An 18,062-nucleotide genomic window follows, 5' to 3' on the forward strand; every position below is an offset into this window, starting at 1 on the left:
GGACTCGAAGACGATGGGTCAAGGGTCTTGAAGGCGCCCCTTATAAGCTTGATATTGGCGTCTAATCCGGGCGCCTTTCACCTGCACGTCGACAGCTGCCGCAAGAGCGGTGAAGCGCGTGGTCGTAAGATTGCACTGAAGTCAGCGTGTATCACACAAGGGTGGTCATTGAAGGAGCTGTGGCTCATCAAAGAGGGCAGAGGGAAGGAGGTAGTAACCGCGCCTATCCGAAATTGATGAGTCGTTTGAATAGTGCGCGTGGAATGAGAATAAGATAGGCGCTACCTACACGCTGCAGTCGCCCGACAGAAGCGGGCGCGGATGTGTTGAAGCGCGCGGTAAAACACCCGTTCATTGAGTTGAATGTGGGCGCCTCAGTCAGATCTATCCTTTTATGGGTGTCGTCGACATAGCCTATGAAGTCAGGAGGCTGGCGCTTGCAACGTTGTTGAGCGCGCGGCGTACCTGCGGTCGTCAATCGGCTGAGTAATCACCGATAGATCCTCGTTAACAGCGATAAGGGCGAGGCGCGGGTGTGCCAGAAGTACGGGCCACACAAGAACTGTGAGAATGGTGAGTCTGGGGCGCCTTCCGAAGTTAACAGCAGCCTCGTTGAAGGGCGCTTGTCCTGATCTGAAGTCTGGCGCATTTTGGATCTTGAGGAGAAAAATCGCATGGAGGTCTACGACTCCAAATGGAAGCCGCAGGGCGTCTGCCGTATAAAACATGGGGAAAAGACGATATGCAGACCGCTAGCTGGTTTCCGAGTGAAAAGTTCGAGGATGTGTTGATTGTATAGATTGAGCGTCTCATCTAGTCAGTATCTGGCTCTTGATAGAACGCGGTTTCTACTACGGATGAGAGTCGGGAATGAAGTGCGGAATCTCCCGAATACTCTCACAGCCACGTGATGGCAGGGGAATGGCAAACAGAAACAAGCAATGATTCGACTTGGCTTCTGCCACGTCTCCTGAAGCCAGCCAGTGAGTAGACGGGCATCAAAGCTGCGTTATAGCTGACTCATTGTCGCAAGGCAACCGTTATAATCCTTTGCATGCCTCTAACCCGATGTTCGATCAGTCTACTGTTGACTCGCCGCGACTCGAGAGCGAGGAAGATTCTGACCAGCAGTCACTGAAGGAGAGACTTGTGTCATTCGATCCTCCCTTGCTTCAAGACGAACTCTTCATCAAGCCGCATCACGTGCGTGCTGAAGGAGAGATCAACGAGTACTCCGCTGAAATTGACTGCGGATCCGCGCCGATGCACGCGCTCATCGAGGAGAGAAACGAACTCGAAAGCATTTGCGCAGCTTCCGTCTCAATGTGCAACTCGATCAGTCATCTTGTTCCGGATGTCTTGGGCGAGATTTTTTGCTTCGTCCGCGACGAAGCGAAGTACTCTCTTAGCGATGCTCATTCGTACGTGCTCCCCCTGGCTCAAACGTGTCGGCAGTGGCGCAGCATTGCGTTCTATCAACCTTCGCTCTGGGCGTATATCAATGTTTCCTACGTTGATAAGTCGTGGTTGGAATCGGACTACGATGAGCGCGTCGCACGCGCCGTTCGGTATCACCTGGACAAATCCGGCGAAGCACCGCTCTCGGTACACATCTTGAATATCACCAGCCCCGCATGTCGAGAGCTCTTCACAGAACTTTGTCGATGGCGCGAATGCGATATTAACGGCGTGCCAACAGCGGAAGCTGCCCCACAGGCTCGGGCACCTCTATATCCATCCCTTGAGCGTCTTGCATTCATCCGGACTGCGGGAACCAACCATTTTGAGTGTGCACCACTCCTGCGCACCTACCTTGGCCCTATCACGGAGATGCGCCTTCCATGGGCGCAGCTCACGAGCCTTACCGTGACCAGCGGGACCGCTCCTCATTCCCGCCATCTCATAGACACCTTGGTAACATGCAAAGACCTCGAATACCTAAGCCTCGAGTATGCCAGCTTCGACGCCCCTACGCCCGCCGATACATCATCGCCCACTCCCGTGCTCCCTCGCCTCCGAGCATTGCGCCTTCTGTCCTCATATGAGCGGATAGCAATCACGGAGTTGCGCATCCTCGCCCTCATCGATGCACCTGCTCTCGACTCCTTCGAGATCTGCATATCGTCGACTGACTCTAGATGCAACTCACCCGATGCTCTCCCCGACGTCGTGGTGGGGATTCTCACTCGATTCCGTGCCCTCCGCATCCTCAGTCTCAAGGGCACGCCGCTCGACCGACACGGCCTCCGTCGCGTCCTTGCCTCCGCGCCGAGCGTCGAGCGCCTCGTGTGGTGGGAGATCGAGGAGCTGGGTCACTCGAATTTCGCTGCTCTGGCCGATGCCTTGTCCTCCTCTTCCCTCGCTTCCAACGCCAGCGCCGGCGCGGATGATCATCCCACGACCGATGTCGTCCATACTATTCTGCCGCGCCTCTCTCACCTGGAAGTCAGCGGCGGCCTCACTCCAGCTGACCCGAGGCAAATCGCCGGCCTCATCCGTTCGCGCGCAGTCAAGGGAGACGGACCCAGCGACGCTGCTACCCTGCGCGCGGTCGTACTGGAATACCTCTCGGCGTGCAATCTTGAGCCACGCACTCTTAGTGAGCTGCGGCGCGAGCTCGACTCATTCATTATCCGCGAAAACATCTCGCAGGGGCGTGGTGTGTTCAGTTACCAGGTCGAGTACGAGGATGAAGATCCACCATATAGTATCAGCTATTTTGATTGATCATTCAGGGCGTCTACTTCTCTGGATGGGTCGACATTCCATCTTTGTAAGCCAAAGCTATGCAGCCAGACCGAAATGTACATGTGAATCTGTGCTATATAGTATACGCCGAAGACATCTCGCAGACGTGTCCCTATATCTTCAAAGTCCATAGCTAAATATGTACCTTACTAATCATAACTATTCACATTTCGCGTTACATCCTCCAATATACACGAACCATGCACACCAACGGTATCCGCCCACACGGGTAGATTATTCGAGGAGAGCTGGACGAGCACCTTCACGTCGTGGCGAACCTGAGCCGGAAGCGCTTTGATCTGACCGAGCTGGACGATGGAGAAGCGCTCTCGCATGACTCTGGCATGAAGCTTGAGCTCGGTCACCAGCGCCGCAATCCCGTTGACGTCCTGACGAACCACGTCCAGCATCGGTGGCACCTCGGTCAGAGCGACTGCTCGTTCATGCCAAAAGTTGGGTCCAAGCACATGCATCATGAGAAAATGTATGCCCGGCGGATATGAGAGCTTCTTCTTCACACGACGCTGGAGAATATTGACGGCGCGTATTGTCGAGTTTCCCAAGGACGTGAGCTCGTCCAAAAGACGGGCGTAGATATCGCACTGGTCATATATAACCGCGAGGTCGGCCTCAGGTGATGTATCAGCGGATAGTATGGCGTGTCCTATGGCGAGAAAGACTCTGTAGCATGCCTTCATGGCGTCTGCGAGGCAGGTCACATAGCTTCCCACGTATCGCAAGGCATCTCGCGTGACCTCGAGTAAGGCAGGTCGCGATTGCAATGGCTTCAGGCGGTCATGAATTCCATAGCAGTCTATTGATAGACGATCGGTGTGACTGAGTGTCTGCATGTATAGTCTGGCCTCAGGGAACACGGTCTGCGAAGCGCCGTCAGTATCGGGCGCATGCTAGTCATTTGGGTGACTGAACTAACCACTGGTTTATTGTAGATAGGCATGCTGTGTGCAATTATATATGAAGGTGAAGCCGCCGAGGAGCGTTACAAGAGATCGTTGGACGAGAGAAGCTTGCGGCGATGATGGTTCGGGTTAAGCGCCGTGCGCGCGTGCTTCACACGCGCCCATTGACAGAAGGCTATCGGCAACTGCCGCTTGGAACTTGCCGAAGTTCAACTTTTATGGCACGTGACCACGGAGCGGAGCGTTACATGATAACCAACAATACAAATCGAAGAGCCGGCAAACGCTAAGTAAGAAAATCACTAGTGTAACAGGACATCAGACATTAAAGAAATCAAAATTCGCGCCGAATGCTTCTAACTACTCAAAAGCCCGGGCTGTCTGAAAAAGAGTCACTTCCCTCGCGTACGAAGCACGTTTAAGTAAACTCACCGGAATCAATTGATACGCTGCTCCTAGTATTACGGACCCATGCACCTTCGCGTCGTCCCCCCAGAAAGCTAGACCACTCAAGGACTGACTGAAAAGCCAGCCAACTTCGTCACGTACTCCGGCCGGGAGCGCCTTGACCTCGGCCAGCCGCGGAAGAGCAAAGCGCTCGTGCATTGCTCGGCCCTGAATCGTGAGGTCGGCGGTTAGGGCTGCGATGTCCTTCATGCTGGTGCGGACCGCGCAAATTAGCGGCGGAACCTGGGTAAGGACGATTGTCCTATGGCTCCAATTAGGCGTGATGCGCATGACAAGGGTGTGAACAATCGGCGGGTAAGCTAGCTTCTTGTCGATATACTGCTGCAAGGAGTCCAAATTGCGTATTGTAGGGTGCTCCATAGACGTGAGCTTGTCGAGAAGACGAATAAATGTCTCGTAGCGGCTGTATATTGTTTCCAAATCAGACTCGATTGGTGTATCCGCAGACCCTATGGCCCGCCGTATGGCGAGGAAGACCTGGAAGCACGCGTCGATGGTATCTGCCACGCATAACACGTGGTTGCCAACGCCTCGCAAGGTGATATGGGCGATCCCGCGTAAGCCGCGTCGTGACCCCAGTCCCGAAAGACGGTATTGGATGCGGTAACAATCATTTGTGATGTTCGAGGTGTGGAGGACCATCTGCCGGCATAGCGGAACCTCGGGGAACATGAACTACGAAATGCCGTTAGTGTTGGGAAGATGCAAGTCGCATGTGAGCGGGAGCTGCTGACTTTTGGCTTGTCGTAGCCAGTCATCGTATGTTGAGCAATATATCGAGGGATAAGAAGCCTGGGATTGGGCCAGGAGAACGAAGGGGGCTGGGAATGATGATGGTTCAGGTCAAGCGCTGCACGCGCGCTCATCAATTGCACTCCCGGCAATTGCCGGTTCAGAAGGGCAGCGGACCACGAATCGCAGCTTTCACTCCTGCGATGGCTTCAAGAGAAGTGAGGATCACGCAGGAATGCTTGTGTACGGACAGCTTGTGAAGTTCGCGTGCCGATACACATGAACAGGACGAACCGTACCATCATGACGTCGGCGCTTGTACTGCTACTAGCCGAAAGCACAGGATATACAAAGGGAAGTCGGTGAATTTATACCAGAAGAACTCGTTTGAGCACGAAAACTAGTCAGTGGTCGTAGATCAAGGAAAACAGTTGAAGGTGACAAGAGGAGCCTCGTCGGACTCGGACTCCTCATAAACGAAGGTACTGCGCCCCTTGTCTACGCTCTCGCGAATGGTAAAGGAACCTAGCATCGACGCCATCCTGCCGCGAGCTCGTGCATCCAAGGCGCACGCTCCGATGAGCTCGAGGATGACGTGCCGCAAGGGAGGGACGTCGGTCGAGTCATCCCTTCGTAGTGCGCGCGAGACTACCGCGTGCTCGATGAGCTTGAGCTGCTCACGAGGCGAGAGCCCTCCGCTTATCTCGAGGTAGGAGAGGCGAGGGAGGAGCGCGCCACCGAAACCGTCCATGGGGTCATTGTCCAAGTCTCCGTCATCGTCAGACTCCGAGTCTTCGTTAGCGACGAGGTGAGGGAAAGGGAGGATGGGGTCTTCGCAGACGTCGCCCGCACCGTCAGGAACGGGCCGAGGAGGGGGTGGCGGAGATAGCATCCTCAGCAAGTTCGCCGAGGTGCATTTCCCTAGATCCCACCAGACAAGGTGTTCCACGTTCGTGACGTATCCGAGGACGCGGTGAAGGTCGTGTCGACCGAGCAGGATGTTCTTCAGGGTCAGAGCGCGTAGAGCGACGCAGTGTGAGAGGAACTCTGCCAATGGATCTACGACACCGACAAGGATATCGCTCTCCATCCTGACGCAAAATTCGAGCGACTCGAGAGCAGGAGCTGCCACGGAGAGCAAGATGTGCGATGCCATGGCTCTCCAATTCCAGCACGTCAGATTCAATTGACGCAGCGAAGGGAGATTGAATCTGGTGTGGATCGCGATGGGCTGACTCTGTTCTATTCCCATACAGAGGTCGAACTTGAGAAATTCGAGGCCACCGCACTCGCTCAGAACGGATGCGAGAAGTTCGTCGCTCGGAATGTCTTGCACAATGGTCAGCCTGGTGAGCTGCCTCCAGGGAAGATAGATGTCGACGATGTGCCCTTTGTATGAACGCAGGCGCGGAGAATCCTCGAATGTGTGGGATGCTTGGTACAGGTCGAGTTCGAGATGCTCGAGAGAGGGGTAATGCGCGGGCTGTACACGCGCATCACTTTCGCCAGTGAGCTTTCGTATACAGCACTCGCGCCAGCGATGGCGCACAGCGAGTAGCGCATCACAGGCTGAGCAAGGGTTGCATTCGATGCAAATGGAGAGCGATACGTCGCCGGCCCTATCAAGGTGGAATCTGACGGCGCGGGCGACGTGGTCGTGAAAGCCTGGATCGTCATGGTCCTCCCACCAGCGAATAGAACACACTTTGATGGACGCCCAAAGCAAGGGATGAGAGAATGCGACCTGTCTCCAAAGCCGACAGGTTTGAGCGAGTGGTAGGATGACCGATTTGCAATCCCGCAACGAGTACTCGTCTGCGTCTCGTACGAAGCAGAAGATCTCGGTCAGGATATCGGGTACGAGGCGGCTGATTGGAGCGCATCGCCAGACAGCATCTCCGTGGATGCGTGCGAGCTCGTTCCTTTTGCGTTCGAGTTCAACAAACCTCTCTGTGCGCGAGTGCAGAGATACGCGATCGATTTCGGCCTGGTAATTGGTGATCTCAGGTTCAGCACGTAAAAGGTATGGTTGAACGTCGAGTATATCGTGAGGCGAAAGCGGGAAAACAGCTAGAAGTGTGTCCTTCACAGTCTGCAGATCAGGCTCCTCGCGCCCGGTCAGTGATGAGGTCGCAAGCGACTGTCCGAACATGGTGCTGAATGAAGGGCAATCTTGATTGCTGTCAATTTCGTGCATATAATCAGATAGGATTCGGAGGAGGCCACGATCTGCTTACCGGGTGCTTTCGAGGGACGTGGGGGAGTCCAAGATTGGGATCAACTCATTGATGGCGTCTACTTGCCATTTCCAGCGCGTGATAGTGACGTGACAGTGTGACGCGATTGTTCTCAGGGTTGTTTCCGGCGCCCACGACTGTTTTTAAGTACCTTTATCGGAATGCCTACGGCCACACGACTCTACACTGGGAGATATGAAAGTATTCTGATTATTCGTCAAGCGCCTCATCCTCGAACTTCCCATACAGCACGAGTTGGAACCCGGCAGGCGTCCTCGTAAAGCGAAAACTATCAGTCGCCGTAGGGGGAACCTAACCATTCGTAGTGAATTGGAGGTGTCATCTGTGAGCTCTCGCCGCGCTTCTCTTAGTTTACGCCACACTGTAGACCACGGCAGGCGCTCTCCAACGAGGCGGAAGGCACCCCAGACCTGTCGTTCTCACAGTTCTTGTGTGGCACATAATTCTAGCACGGCCGCATTTGGGTCTTGGTGCTGATAACGAGGAGCTATCGGTGGTTCCGAAAGCGCTTGACAACCGCTAGTCAATCGCGCGCTCAATAACGTCGCAAGCGCCAGCCTCATGGACTCATAGGCGATGTACCTTCATGCCCATAAAAGGACAGGCCTGTCAGAGGCGCCCACAATGGACTGTATAGGGGGGTGCTTTGCCGCGCGCCTCAACACATATGCCCCGTTGTCTGCGGGCATCTTCAGCGTGTAGGGGCGCTTGCTGCACCTGGCATCGCCCACATACGTACGTGCTGTATAGGTCGATTCAAGAGACGCGGATACTGCCTCCTCCACTCTTCCGTATTAGGTGCGCGAAAGTTCCGTAACTGTGCACTCCTGCCCATCGTGCTGACTCGAGTGCAGCGCGCCGACCATGCGCTTGCCACCCTCTACCGCTCCTGCTGTGGTCCAGCAGGCGAAGACGCCCACATTAGACGCCCACTTCGGGCTTATAAGGCTCGCGACACACCAGCATAGACCTCATCTCAGGACATTCTCTCCTGCGACGACTCAACCCATTGACTTGCGCTCTACTCCGTCTCATGTCCTATCAGCCAGCTCAGCGTCCGTCGATGACCGCGTCTACGCGCCGCAATCGTCACGAACAGCCCTCCCATCCCTTTTTCGATCAAGCATTCGCGGCGACGCAGACGAACGAACCGTACAGAAGCATGCGGGACGAGTTAGCGACCCAGCTATACGACGAGACGGCTACTTTCGGAGGCACCGGGTACAGTCATAGCAATCGCGTCATTGACAGCATGAGACGCCTCAGTACCACGGCTCAAAAGTACGAACGAGACGATCAGTAAGTCAGGTCTGCGACCGTGTGTATAGTTCTCACCATGTGTCAGTGTCAAGAGAAATATGGCGAAGTGGCTGAACGTATTCGATTGCATCGGATCTGCGGAACAGAAGACGCACAAGCTCTTGGGAAGTCTTCCAGACCTGAGGCTGCCCGCTCCGCGTAACGCAAGAGGTACCCAGTTATTCTATGAATTCGTCGCAAACGCTTAATCATGCATAGACTCTACTTCGACATCGAGACGCAGCGTCGCTCGTTCCATGACGGTCCCGGTATACGCATCCTCCTATCAGAACGTAGACAACTCTGCGGTTGCGCAATTCACAGGTGCGTGCTTCGGTGCTAATCGATATATCTTTGCACTAAGAAAATCCCAGCCGCACCACTCAACACGTATGCAGCCTCGTCGCCGTACGCGGTCAGTCCTCCGTTCATACCGTCCAGCGGTACGGACAAGCGGGGCTACGTCATAGGCAGGGAGACCATGAATCCCAACCCCTCCGACATGCGAACCGTCATGCGAACTGAGAGGGCGCAGCTGATCGACAACTTGGTCGATACAACACCTTATCTGACTGCTGCAGGTAAGTACGGCCTAAGATATGCTGAAAATTCTCTCTCACTCCTTTCCCAGACCTTGGCAAGGATCGTGAAGTCCTCGGTCTATGTGCTGAAGTCAAGCGTTTGGCGAAACAAGGGATCGCGACGCTGGAGGACATGAACTCGGTGATTCCACATGCCTTACCTATGAACTGAACTGACGAAAACATGGTCAGGACTTTCACGAGACATCCGGCGTATGGGAAAAGGTCGCCTCCAACCTCAGCAAGAGCACAAACACGCTATACGGTATGATGTCTGCGACCGCGACCGTTGTCGGCGGCATCGTGGATGGGATGGATAGCGGTCCCAACAAGATTGCTTTGGGCGGCATTGGGGGCTCAATTCAAGCGGCGGCACAGTACCTACAAAGGAAGATACAAGGTATCGTGGGATCGCATACTCTGACGGTCGAATTATGCTGATGCACGCCCAGATCCGGCCAGTACACAAAATACGGCTTCCAATGCGCGCGCCGCGGCGGAAGACCTGCGGCACAACACGCAGATGGTTCTCATGGCCTATATCGAGCTGCAGGGTGTCATCGTGAAGATACTGAGGATGCGGGAGGGTGGCTCAACGTTCTCTGAAGAAGAAAAGAAACGCATCGCGCAATTCTTTTACTCGTTCGGTCGTCATGTGAGTGTCGAGCTATTCCAACCGCACTTGTTGATTAATCTTTTCTCAATATCTTCAGTTCGATACTATACCGGGTACGAGCATCCAGCACACCGGCGAAGTGGAGACGCGCTGGCTGAAAGAGTCAGTTTCGGGACGGCGGAAGACCTTGTCGACGGCAAGTTCTCTTTACTCATGCTTTCCCGCCGATCCTCATGTTTTTGAGTAGGCTGCACCCTTCGAAGGGTCTTCGACGCGTCAGGGCCTACCACTGTATGACGAGGACGGCTATGTCAGAACAAGTGACCAGCTGCCCCGTCGCCGCTGATGGGTGGCCCGCTCCCGTCCCTCATACATCCAGAGTCGGCTTCGAGTAGCTGCTGCACTACCCTTGTTCTCTCTACGGTACCTTTGACGTGATCGCGTCCTGTATAACGATGTATAATTCTCGGATACGTTCATTTCGACGCATGTCACATGATCAAGATACAAACACATACAATATCGCTCTTCCTTGCTTGCGAACTGCCATGAACCAGATCTTTAAAGAGCTCTAAGATTCTTCGACTAAGGCTTTATAAAACCCAAGATAAGTCATTGACTCCAAGACGCCGTGCAGTGCGGCGCAAGCGCGCGCGCGGCGCCTATACGTGCCGTGAGAATGTATTACGTTGTCGTAAGCGCGGACGCCACGCTGCCACCGTCCTCCCTTCCTACTTCCATCTACAAACAAGCGGCAACCATGTATACAACAGACTTCACAAGACCTGAGGTAGATCATGCTCGCCTGCCGCGGGGTCGGTCCACTGATGAGTTATATGGCCAGGATTTCTTTCCGGAGTTCGACCACGTCGCGCAACTTGCCATCACAGCTTCAAATATCGAGGGACACTGCAGATCTCTCGCATATCTTCTTTGGTATGCGCATGGCGAAACACAGCTCATCGATCCCCTTCGGGATGCGATGAGATCGGTCGCGAACTACCTGGAGCTGCTAAAGGAAGCTATATCTGCCTTGGAGAATATTTTCCGTGCCATTCAGCACATAATTCTCGCACCTCTGGAAGCACCAAACGAAGCGCTCTCTGATCTATCGACCACCTATCGCTCGGCTATGACAGCCCTGAAACGCATCGGCGCAATGGCCGAGATCACGCTAGAAACTCTGTCCAAGTCAGGACGCGACGCGTTCATTTCTATCTCATACCCGCCCGTCATTCACTTCTTGCTTGTCGAGGTTATTGGCTCAGAGTGGAACGACCGTCTGTACGCTCTGGCGAAACTATCGTACTTCGTCCAGCGCGTCAAGGACGACGTGGACAGTATCGCATCGGCATCAGTCCATCTGCAGCTCTCCGTCGAGGGCCTTCAGGAGCGCTTCAGTGTCGCTAAGATGCTGGAGTACCGTGACCTGGGCCCTGAGCAGCAGTGGCAACTGAAGCAATTCCTAAGCAGGACCTGGATTGCTCTCAGAGAGTGGGCAGACCATATAGCGTTCTGCGGGGAGGTGATCCGCTCGTACGACACGGCGATGCTCGAGGTAAGCACTCACCATCGCATCGACCGCCCCTTCGGAGGCTCACAATTTACCAGATACCTGTCCCTGGCGCGCACAATCGACCGAAATGATGGGCGCTATGATTGCCACGGTATGGTCTGGTTCCTTGGACTTTCTCCTTTGCGAGCTAAGGCATCATCCAGAACAATGAACGGTCTGTGTATCGCTGAGAATGTAGGCAGAGAATGTACATGTTGGATTGCATCAATGGTCTGACCGAACTTCATACAACTACCGTCGCGAAGCCAAAACTCGTTCCGTCTAATCCTCTTGAAATAAGCGAGAAGGACTGGCACGCATCTTTAGTTTTCTTTGACGACCGCGAGCTTCGGACAGTCATCAGAACGCGACAATGGCAAAACGAGGCGAGCACCTACCTGATGAGAGCTTTCGCGAACTTCTCCTTCACTTCTGGATTGGCGCGTGATTGTGGCATAAAGTCCGGCTGGTGGCGTGCATGTGAGCGATGAGGAACCCCGCAAACCCTAAAGGGAGACGTACTGCGAAGAGAACCTCTCCTGCCCATCGCTTCATCTCCTCCGGACAGCGCAGTGACAGCAGCTGCAATAGGTCGATCAAGTTCACATGCGTACTTAGAGGTGTAGCACCCGCGATGCCCTTGTATACGAAGTCAGTATCCTGTTCTGTTTCGCTAAGCCGTCGCCCACCTCAAGGGCTGCACGCAGCACTGGAGCGAAGTACGTTTGAACGAGAAACTCGCGAGCTGGACTTTGCGACAGCGCGTCCAAGGTACATGTCCGATGAAATACCGCGCGCTATAGTACGATCGAGATCAGCATTGATAAGCTATTGTGCGAGACCACACGCACAATGAACTTGCAGGCCGCGATCATAGAATATCTCTCCTGCAACCCAAGCGCGACAATCGTGCAGCGCATCAGCCCGTCAAGAGCACCCTCGGGCATCGCATACAGGTCCTGCGTGTACTCCTCCGCCATGCGCTCCATCAAGCCAAAGAACTCTTGCGCGACGTCTGGGTTCTGATGCCTCGGTCAGCTCAGCACAAGGAAGCGCGAACGACTGAACGTACATTCCGCATGCCCTCTACACCACCAAACCACGGTAGCACAGTGCCGATGACCGCAGGCAGGAGCCGCAAGACGACAGCGCGGGCTTCCTTTCCTGGATCCCGCTTGAACGGAGAATCGGGGTCTCTGGTCGCGGCAGTCAGGCTGGCGGTGAGCTTCGAGAGCAGGGCTAGCCATGTGCTGTTGACGCTGCGTTGCAAAGCACTGCAGATGAGCTCCATGAGGGGTGCTGGTGGTACGGTGAGGACGCCGGTGTCGAGAGGTGCGGCGGCGGAGAGTGCCTTGATGAGGTCGCTCAACGACTGTGCATGGGCGAGTCAAACTTCGAACGACAGGATCGACGGACATCATACCGTGCACACGCCAACATCCTGGCCCCATGTCTCCGTGCAGTGACGCATGAGGGCACCGAGGCTATCCCGCAGATGGACAGCACGAGGATCGTCTCTTGCCTGGGCCATACGGGCAGCCTCTTGAGCCAGACGACCGCCCTCGCTCTCCGTCCACGCGTCTTCAAGCGGATGTGACGGCCTCTGAAGCCCGCGCGCGATGCCGACGAGGATGTCCAGGCACAATGTGACGTCTTCTGGCTACAAAGTGCTCAGTCGACCGTCGACGGGCAACGCACGCTGTACTCACCTCACGAGCGGACATTGCTCTGTTCACAAGCGGCGTGACCAACGCCTGAGCTTCTTGTCAGAAGAGTAACTTCGCCTCCGACGGCGGCAGTACGGACCTCGACTGGCGCAATACCCTCCACCGGATCCACCGCCTGTATCACAGACGCCACACTCTGCAGCACCTTGCCCTTCTCCGTGTCCTGTGCCCAACACTCATCAGCCTTTCCTGCCCCAGGCCCATGTCGGCAGAGCTCACCGGCACCCCGCCCTCGCCCACGCACATCTCCGCCACTCCCCCAAATGCGCTGACACCCACTCGCGAGGCCAGAATAGCGCGATTGGCGTCACAAATACTCCGCAAGGCGGTCGCTGCTACCAATGATAGCCTTGGTTCACGAAGTGCGCTGGTTGCGTATTCAAGCGCACTGGGGAGCGTCGCGGGCGGCATTGCCGGGTGGCCGAGGTAGGCAGCGTATGTGTCTGCAGAATAGTAAATCTTGTATACACTACACACCGGGAGAATAGACGCACCTAGCAACCCGAGCGCTGTTCTTCGCACGCGCGGCGCACCCGTGGATGGTAGCCGCGCAAGAACATCAGGCCCAAGTATCCGCGCGAGCAGCGCAGGCGTCCGATGTGCCGTAGAGTCACCTTCATCGCTGCTCTTGGCTACATCCTCGACGGAAGGCAGGGCCTCATCGATAGACGAGACGCAGTGGAGGGTAGCTTCTATTTGCTGAGGAGTCGTCAGCGTGGACGTCGTAGGTTGACTCAGCAAAACATGCTCACTTCCCACTCGACCACGGGCCTTAACAAGCGGTCGAGCGCATCGTCGACGTAGTACCCAAGCATGTCGTCGCGGAGCACATAGTAAGCATTGATCAGCGTGTCTCCAACGTCTCGTCGATATCTGTGAGACTGACATCAGTACCGAGCTTCAGGGTACGCATGTCAAAAGTCATCAAAGGGATACTCACGTCTTAAACCGATCTACCTGGTCCTTCATCCAACCACCGCTCTCCGCTCCGGGTGGGAACACCATCTTCGCACGCAGCGCGCGGACGAGCCGGCTGTACACCGCCCGCACAGCAGCCAACGCACGGGTCTGCTCTTGGTCCACGTTATTCGAGGTCGGAGAGGTTGGCGCGAATGAGGAGGCTGCGCGGTGCCCGTCGCGCCATGCTGCCTGAAAGAGGTCGATAAGTGATGCGGTCGATGGAAGAGATTGCGACCAATGCAAGGAAGTGTGTCCAATAGGATGAAGGGAGAAGTCGCGATGGAATCTAAGCTAACCTCCTCGACCCCGAGCGCATCCGTATCGTCGACTGCATCCTCCTCCCAGTCGATGTTCCACACCTCCTCCTGTAGCTGGTACCAAAAGGCCAGGAGCGCCTCACCGCGGACACCGCCCGCGTCGTCGAAGATGGCCGAAGAGGGCACGTTGGTTGAAAACGTCCCGGAAGCTACTGGCGATGTCAGACCGGTGAGCTCACGCACTTCGTTAACAATTGTGACTGCACTTACCACTCCCCAACGGCCTCCCCTCGACATCGTACGGCAACACTGTCAATGCGAGCAGGACGCCCAGGAAGTGCTGCACCAGCTCGCCGCGTGTGCGTGGCTGGCTTTGCATGCCTGGTACACCATCAACATCCTACGCATACTTCCCATCTAGCAACAACTCACCTATCCCTGGCACCGCCCCCACCACCCGCGCGCTCGCCACCCAGCGCGACACATACTCCACCGAGTGCTCGCCAAGCGCCGCTAGCAGCTCTATCAAGGCGCGCGCCGCCTCGTCGTCTAGGTCGTCGTCTGCGTTATCGTCCTCGTTTGACTGGGACATCTCCGATGCAGCCTCCCTGACGACCCGATCCACCACCTGCCTGCCGGGCCCATCGAGCCATAGAAGAAGCGGCTCTGTTAGCGTGCGCGAGCCCGCGCCGTTCTGGTAGGCGGGCGCGCGGGAGAGGATCTCGGCGAGGGCGGAGGCGGCGGGGGTGAAGGTAGAGGGGTCTGGCGGGTGGAACAAGGCGGTTGTTCAAGCGTCGGAGGGGAGGGCGGAGAAAATCAGCATCGGCGCAGATTAGACAGTGAATGTACACGTACCTCGACCATCACCTAAACGGGCGAGCAGGAGGGGGATGAGGGATGTCAGGTCGCTGAAAGAATACGGAAGGGTAAAAAGGGTAACATAAGCGAACAGAATCACGGAAGCAAAATGGATCGGCGTACTCGGCCCGGAGTTGGCTGAGCCAGGCTTGCAGCGTTCGGACGGCGGCTTCGAGCTCTTGACCGGTTGTTGAGGGGCTAGATGAAGATGTTAGTATGAGAGCCGTGTCATGGAAGATGCACGGACGGGGAGGAAGGAGTAGGAAAAGGACTTCTATATGGGTATGCGACGGAGGCGTTCAAAGGCGTAGGGCGTAGGCGTAAAAGGCAGGGACATTCGATGCAGGAAGACGGGATTACATGTCGGGGGAACTGACGATGGCAAAGAATGGGCTGTGTACTCACGATTCTAGTTGTTCCCGGATCAAATTGGTGACTACGGGCGAGGCGTCGTGGAGGGTTTGGGCAAGTTGCGATTTCCTGGTGATCTTCGTTGAGCATCATTGTGGCGGTGAAGGAGCCGTGGACGACTCAACTTGCTGGGGTCGACGACATCCGCGGTGGGTATCTCCTCGGCGACGATGGTAAGGAACTCGTTCACGAGCAGCTTGACACGCGTGGGGTCGCCTGGCTGGCACAATGAGGAGAATTCGATCGCTTTGACGGGTGTACGCACTTGAAGCCGCTCCGGAAATCGTAGTAATGCACATGAGGATCCAATCCGTCCACGCTTCTCCGGACGAATTTCGTGGCGCAAGCCGGATTGCAAGGGAGGTAAGCTGTATGAGAGGTGAGTCGGGCTCTCAACGACCAGAAGTACCACGCACGCAGACGAACAGCTTGCGCAAGACCAGCATCGGGCGACCGCGGCGCACCGCATCGGCAGTAAGCGCTAGCAGCAGATCGCGGAGGGCGAACCGGTGCTCCGCGGGCAGCGAGTCCCAATCGCGCGCGACCTTCACCACCGCCGTGTGTGCGCCGAAGAAGTGTACAGCCGTCCCGTCCCCCGGCGCGTCGTAGGTAAGGAGGGGCACTATCAAGCCCCACGCCAAGGGGGACTTCTGCACATCATAGAGTTGCGTGTTGGCGTCTCCAAGCGATGCACCCGAAGGCTGGGCGTACGCCGCAATGATGAGCTGCGTGGGAGACATTGAGGCTTGGTTTTGGGAACGGTTTTCGCTGTGGACACACCTGTATGACATTCTGTATGTCTTGTGGTGAGAGCGAGGGAAGAAATCCTCCGTCCATCGCGTTTAGCGCCCGCGATGGTCGATCGGGTTAACATCACGACCTGGACAAAGCGCGCCTTCCAGCTCCGGCGCCAGCGGCCCGGCTGTGTGCGTCATCGACACGTGCACCACGGCACTTGCCGATGTTCGGGCTCAAGGGCGATGTGAGCGGGTCGCTTGCCATGCTGCTAGATTCAGCGCAGAAATGGCACGCGGGCGCTGAGTCTGCTTCGTTCAGTACTCCGTGCTGAGCGGGGATACCTGCGCAATGGCGCACCATCCATACAAAGATAGTCGGTCAAGCTTCAGTTTTGCGGCCGTTGTTGTTTGGGGCCCGTTGTAGAGGAAGATGATGTACGAGATCGACTGAGGACTTGGAGTAGTATGATGCGTAGATACAGGCGTGGAGGATACTTGTTACCAATGTGAACTTGTAAATCGCGCACGCCCGGCAATTGCCGTTGGCGCCGAAAACGTGGGACTCACGCACGTTGCGGGCGCCTACCGCGTTTGACTGTCACCACCACCGCGGAAATCAACCACTCGTCATTTACTTCACTGCGCCAGGCCTTCAACCTCACAGAATAATCGGAAATGCATGCATTACCTGACCCAAAGGTTCGGAGTGCAGAACTTGGGCGTCTATCTCTGAACTGAACATGTCGCGCCACCGCATTTCAGACACTCCTGCCGGAGATAGAACTATGCAACCAAATCAGAGCTGTCTCATGGGATATAGGCAGCCTGGCATACAAGGTTCGATCGCGCATAGTAGAAGCACATCCACAGGGCATCCTGCCAGAACCCGCGAAACTTTGTTTGCGGCGCTTAGGCGACTACGTGACCTGCGCTGCGGACACCATTCTGGCCTACCACGAGGTATTTCGCAGCATCCGCCGCGCCATCTCCCCCTCTGAATCCTCACTCGACCCCGATATTCTTGCCATACACGACCGCTATGCCGAATTCCTCCGTATGCTGGATGTGCTCGCGTCCTTGGAAGGGCCCGTCATAGAGTCCCTTCATGGATTGGGGGAGTATGTCATTCAAGAGTTCTCCTACCCTCCTGTCATTCACTTCTTCGTGATGCGTGTCCTTGGCCCCGATTCTTGGGGCTGCAGGGAAATCGCGCTTAAGGACGTGCCTCCCCTCCTCGACGCCGCACGCACCTGCGTGAAGGAGATTGAGGATGTGGCAGCTCAGCTTCGCGTATGCGCCGAAGCGATGCGGAGCAGATTCTCATTGGCCAAGTTGTCGGAGATCAGGACGCTCTCCGAGGATGTCCGCGGTCAGTTGGACCTGCTCATCGTCCGCGCCTCAGGAGACCTCCCCATCTGGGCGAGAAGTGTGCAGTCAGATGGTAGGATCATAGAGGAGTTAGCGGGACCACTTAATATCAATCCATATCGTTCGCAGGCCATGTACTAGTCGGCGATTCAACAATCGCGAGTACCAGTCGCTTGAGCCTTCTATCTCCCTGAGAACGGATTGGATAGCTATGATGTCTGCGGAAGAGCGGGGGTTGAACGACGCAAGCTTTTCCTTCAAGAACTTTGGTTTGAGATCGTCCCGAGATTGAGCATTTGGCAAGGGTGATGGATAGGGTTTTGCACCATGCATAGCGATGGATAGCGATCGCGGCGTTGTTCGATGGTTCTGACCGTATTGTATCAGCCCATTAATTGTGCGGCGGAGGGGCTCAACCAATCACCTGCGTGTCTCCGAGATGGTGGCAGAAGGCAACCTGGACGCGAGCGTTAGTTGCTTCCCAACGTCACAACGTGACTAATTAAAGCCGTATCGCTGCGCCACCGTGCGCCATTCGCAGCGACTTACCGCTCTCATCGCTGGCGA

At 55.8% G+C, this 18,062-nt stretch overlaps 6 protein-coding genes across 6 annotated transcripts; 3 read left to right on the forward strand and 3 right to left on the reverse strand.

Moving 5' to 3' along the window:
• Positions 1-964: 964 nt before the first annotated feature.
• Positions 965-3,090, forward strand: SCHCODRAFT_02752362 (uncharacterized protein). Its single transcript, XM_003028161.3, has 2 exons — positions 965-983; positions 1,034-3,090. Exon 2 carries the CDS (start codon positions 1,069-1,071, stop codon positions 2,725-2,727), a length of 1,659 nt encoding a protein of 552 aa, XP_003028207.1. The 5' UTR covers positions 965-983; positions 1,034-1,068; the 3' UTR covers positions 2,728-3,090.
• SCHCODRAFT_02079458 (uncharacterized protein) lies at positions 2,813-3,798 on the reverse strand. Its single transcript, XM_050341708.1, has 2 exons — positions 3,683-3,798; positions 2,813-3,626 (listed from the first exon to the last, which is right to left on the reverse strand). The coding sequence occupies exons 1-2, from the start codon at positions 3,704-3,706 to the stop codon at positions 2,898-2,900; spliced, it is 753 nt and encodes a 250-aa protein (XP_050198322.1). The 5' UTR covers positions 3,707-3,798; the 3' UTR covers positions 2,813-2,897.
• A 114-nt stretch (positions 3,799-3,912) lies between these two features.
• On the reverse strand, positions 3,913-7,138 carry SCHCODRAFT_02589949 (uncharacterized protein; the record flags this gene model as incomplete). Its single annotated transcript, XM_003028448.2, has 5 exons — positions 7,106-7,138; positions 5,441-7,048; positions 4,871-5,066; positions 4,101-4,811; positions 3,913-3,954 (listed from the first exon to the last, which is right to left on the reverse strand). Exons 2-5 carry the CDS (start codon positions 7,018-7,020, stop codon positions 3,913-3,915), a joined length of 2,529 nt encoding a protein of 842 aa, XP_003028494.1. The 5' UTR covers positions 7,021-7,048; positions 7,106-7,138.
• A 1,021-nt stretch (positions 7,139-8,159) lies between these two features.
• SCHCODRAFT_02602558 (uncharacterized protein) lies at positions 8,160-11,269 on the forward strand (the record flags this gene model as incomplete). Its single annotated transcript, XM_050344045.1, has 10 exons — positions 8,160-8,425; positions 8,472-8,596; positions 8,645-8,749; positions 8,800-9,006; positions 9,057-9,148; positions 9,199-9,406; positions 9,459-9,661; positions 9,720-9,784; positions 10,406-11,180; positions 11,234-11,269. The coding sequence occupies 10 exons, from the start codon at positions 8,160-8,162 to the stop codon at positions 11,267-11,269; spliced, it is 2,082 nt and encodes a 693-aa protein (XP_050198323.1).
• Positions 11,270-11,571: 302 nt separating this feature from the next.
• SCHCODRAFT_02705351 (uncharacterized protein) lies at positions 11,572-16,130 on the reverse strand (the record flags this gene model as incomplete). Its single annotated transcript, XM_003028449.2, has 21 exons — positions 11,572-11,643; positions 11,700-11,816; positions 11,867-11,974; positions 12,029-12,199; positions 12,250-12,549; positions 12,601-12,837; positions 12,887-12,931; positions 12,984-13,067; positions 13,124-13,347; positions 13,399-13,603; positions 13,657-13,777; positions 13,845-14,053; positions 14,161-14,333; positions 14,392-14,502; positions 14,554-14,883; positions 14,977-15,029; positions 15,103-15,177; positions 15,385-15,459; positions 15,516-15,606; positions 15,656-15,758; positions 15,807-16,130. The coding sequence occupies 21 exons, from the start codon at positions 16,128-16,130 to the stop codon at positions 11,572-11,574; spliced, it is 3,228 nt and encodes a 1,075-aa protein (XP_003028495.1).
• A 562-nt stretch (positions 16,131-16,692) lies between these two features.
• Positions 16,693-18,008, forward strand: SCHCODRAFT_02639657 (uncharacterized protein). Its single transcript, XM_050346094.1, has 5 exons — positions 16,693-16,910; positions 16,962-17,323; positions 17,378-17,542; positions 17,599-17,864; positions 17,920-18,008. The coding sequence occupies exons 2-4, from the start codon at positions 17,184-17,186 to the stop codon at positions 17,600-17,602; spliced, it is 309 nt and encodes a 102-aa protein (XP_050198324.1). The 5' UTR covers positions 16,693-16,910; positions 16,962-17,183; the 3' UTR covers positions 17,603-17,864; positions 17,920-18,008.
• The last annotated feature ends 54 nt before the right edge of the window (positions 18,009-18,062 follow it).

The sequence above is a fragment of the Schizophyllum commune genome (genome assembly GCF_000143185.2).
Source record: "Schizophyllum commune H4-8 unplaced genomic scaffold SCHCOscaffold_11, whole genome shotgun sequence".
Lineage (NCBI taxonomy): Eukaryota > Fungi > Basidiomycota > Agaricomycetes > Agaricales > Schizophyllaceae > Schizophyllum > Schizophyllum commune.

Coding starts and splice junctions, on each gene's coding strand:
- SCHCODRAFT_02752362 (XM_003028161.3), top strand. CDS start 1,069: ATGTTCGATCAGTCTACTGTTGACTCGCCGCGACTCGAGAGCGAGGAA.
- SCHCODRAFT_02079458 (XM_050341708.1), bottom strand. CDS start 3,706: ATGCCTATCTACAATAAACCAGTG. Junction 3,627..3,682: donor CTATCTACAATAAACCAGTG/GTTAGTTCAGTC, acceptor GGCGCTTCGCAG/ACCGTGTTCCCTGAGGCCAG.
- SCHCODRAFT_02639657 (XM_050346094.1), top strand. CDS start 17,184: ATGCTGGATGTGCTCGCGTCCTTGGAAGGGCCCGTCATAGAGTCCCTT. Junction 17,324..17,377: donor CTTGGCCCCGATTCTTGGGG/CTGCAGGGAAAT, acceptor CGCCGCACGCAC/CTGCGTGAAGGAGATTGAGG.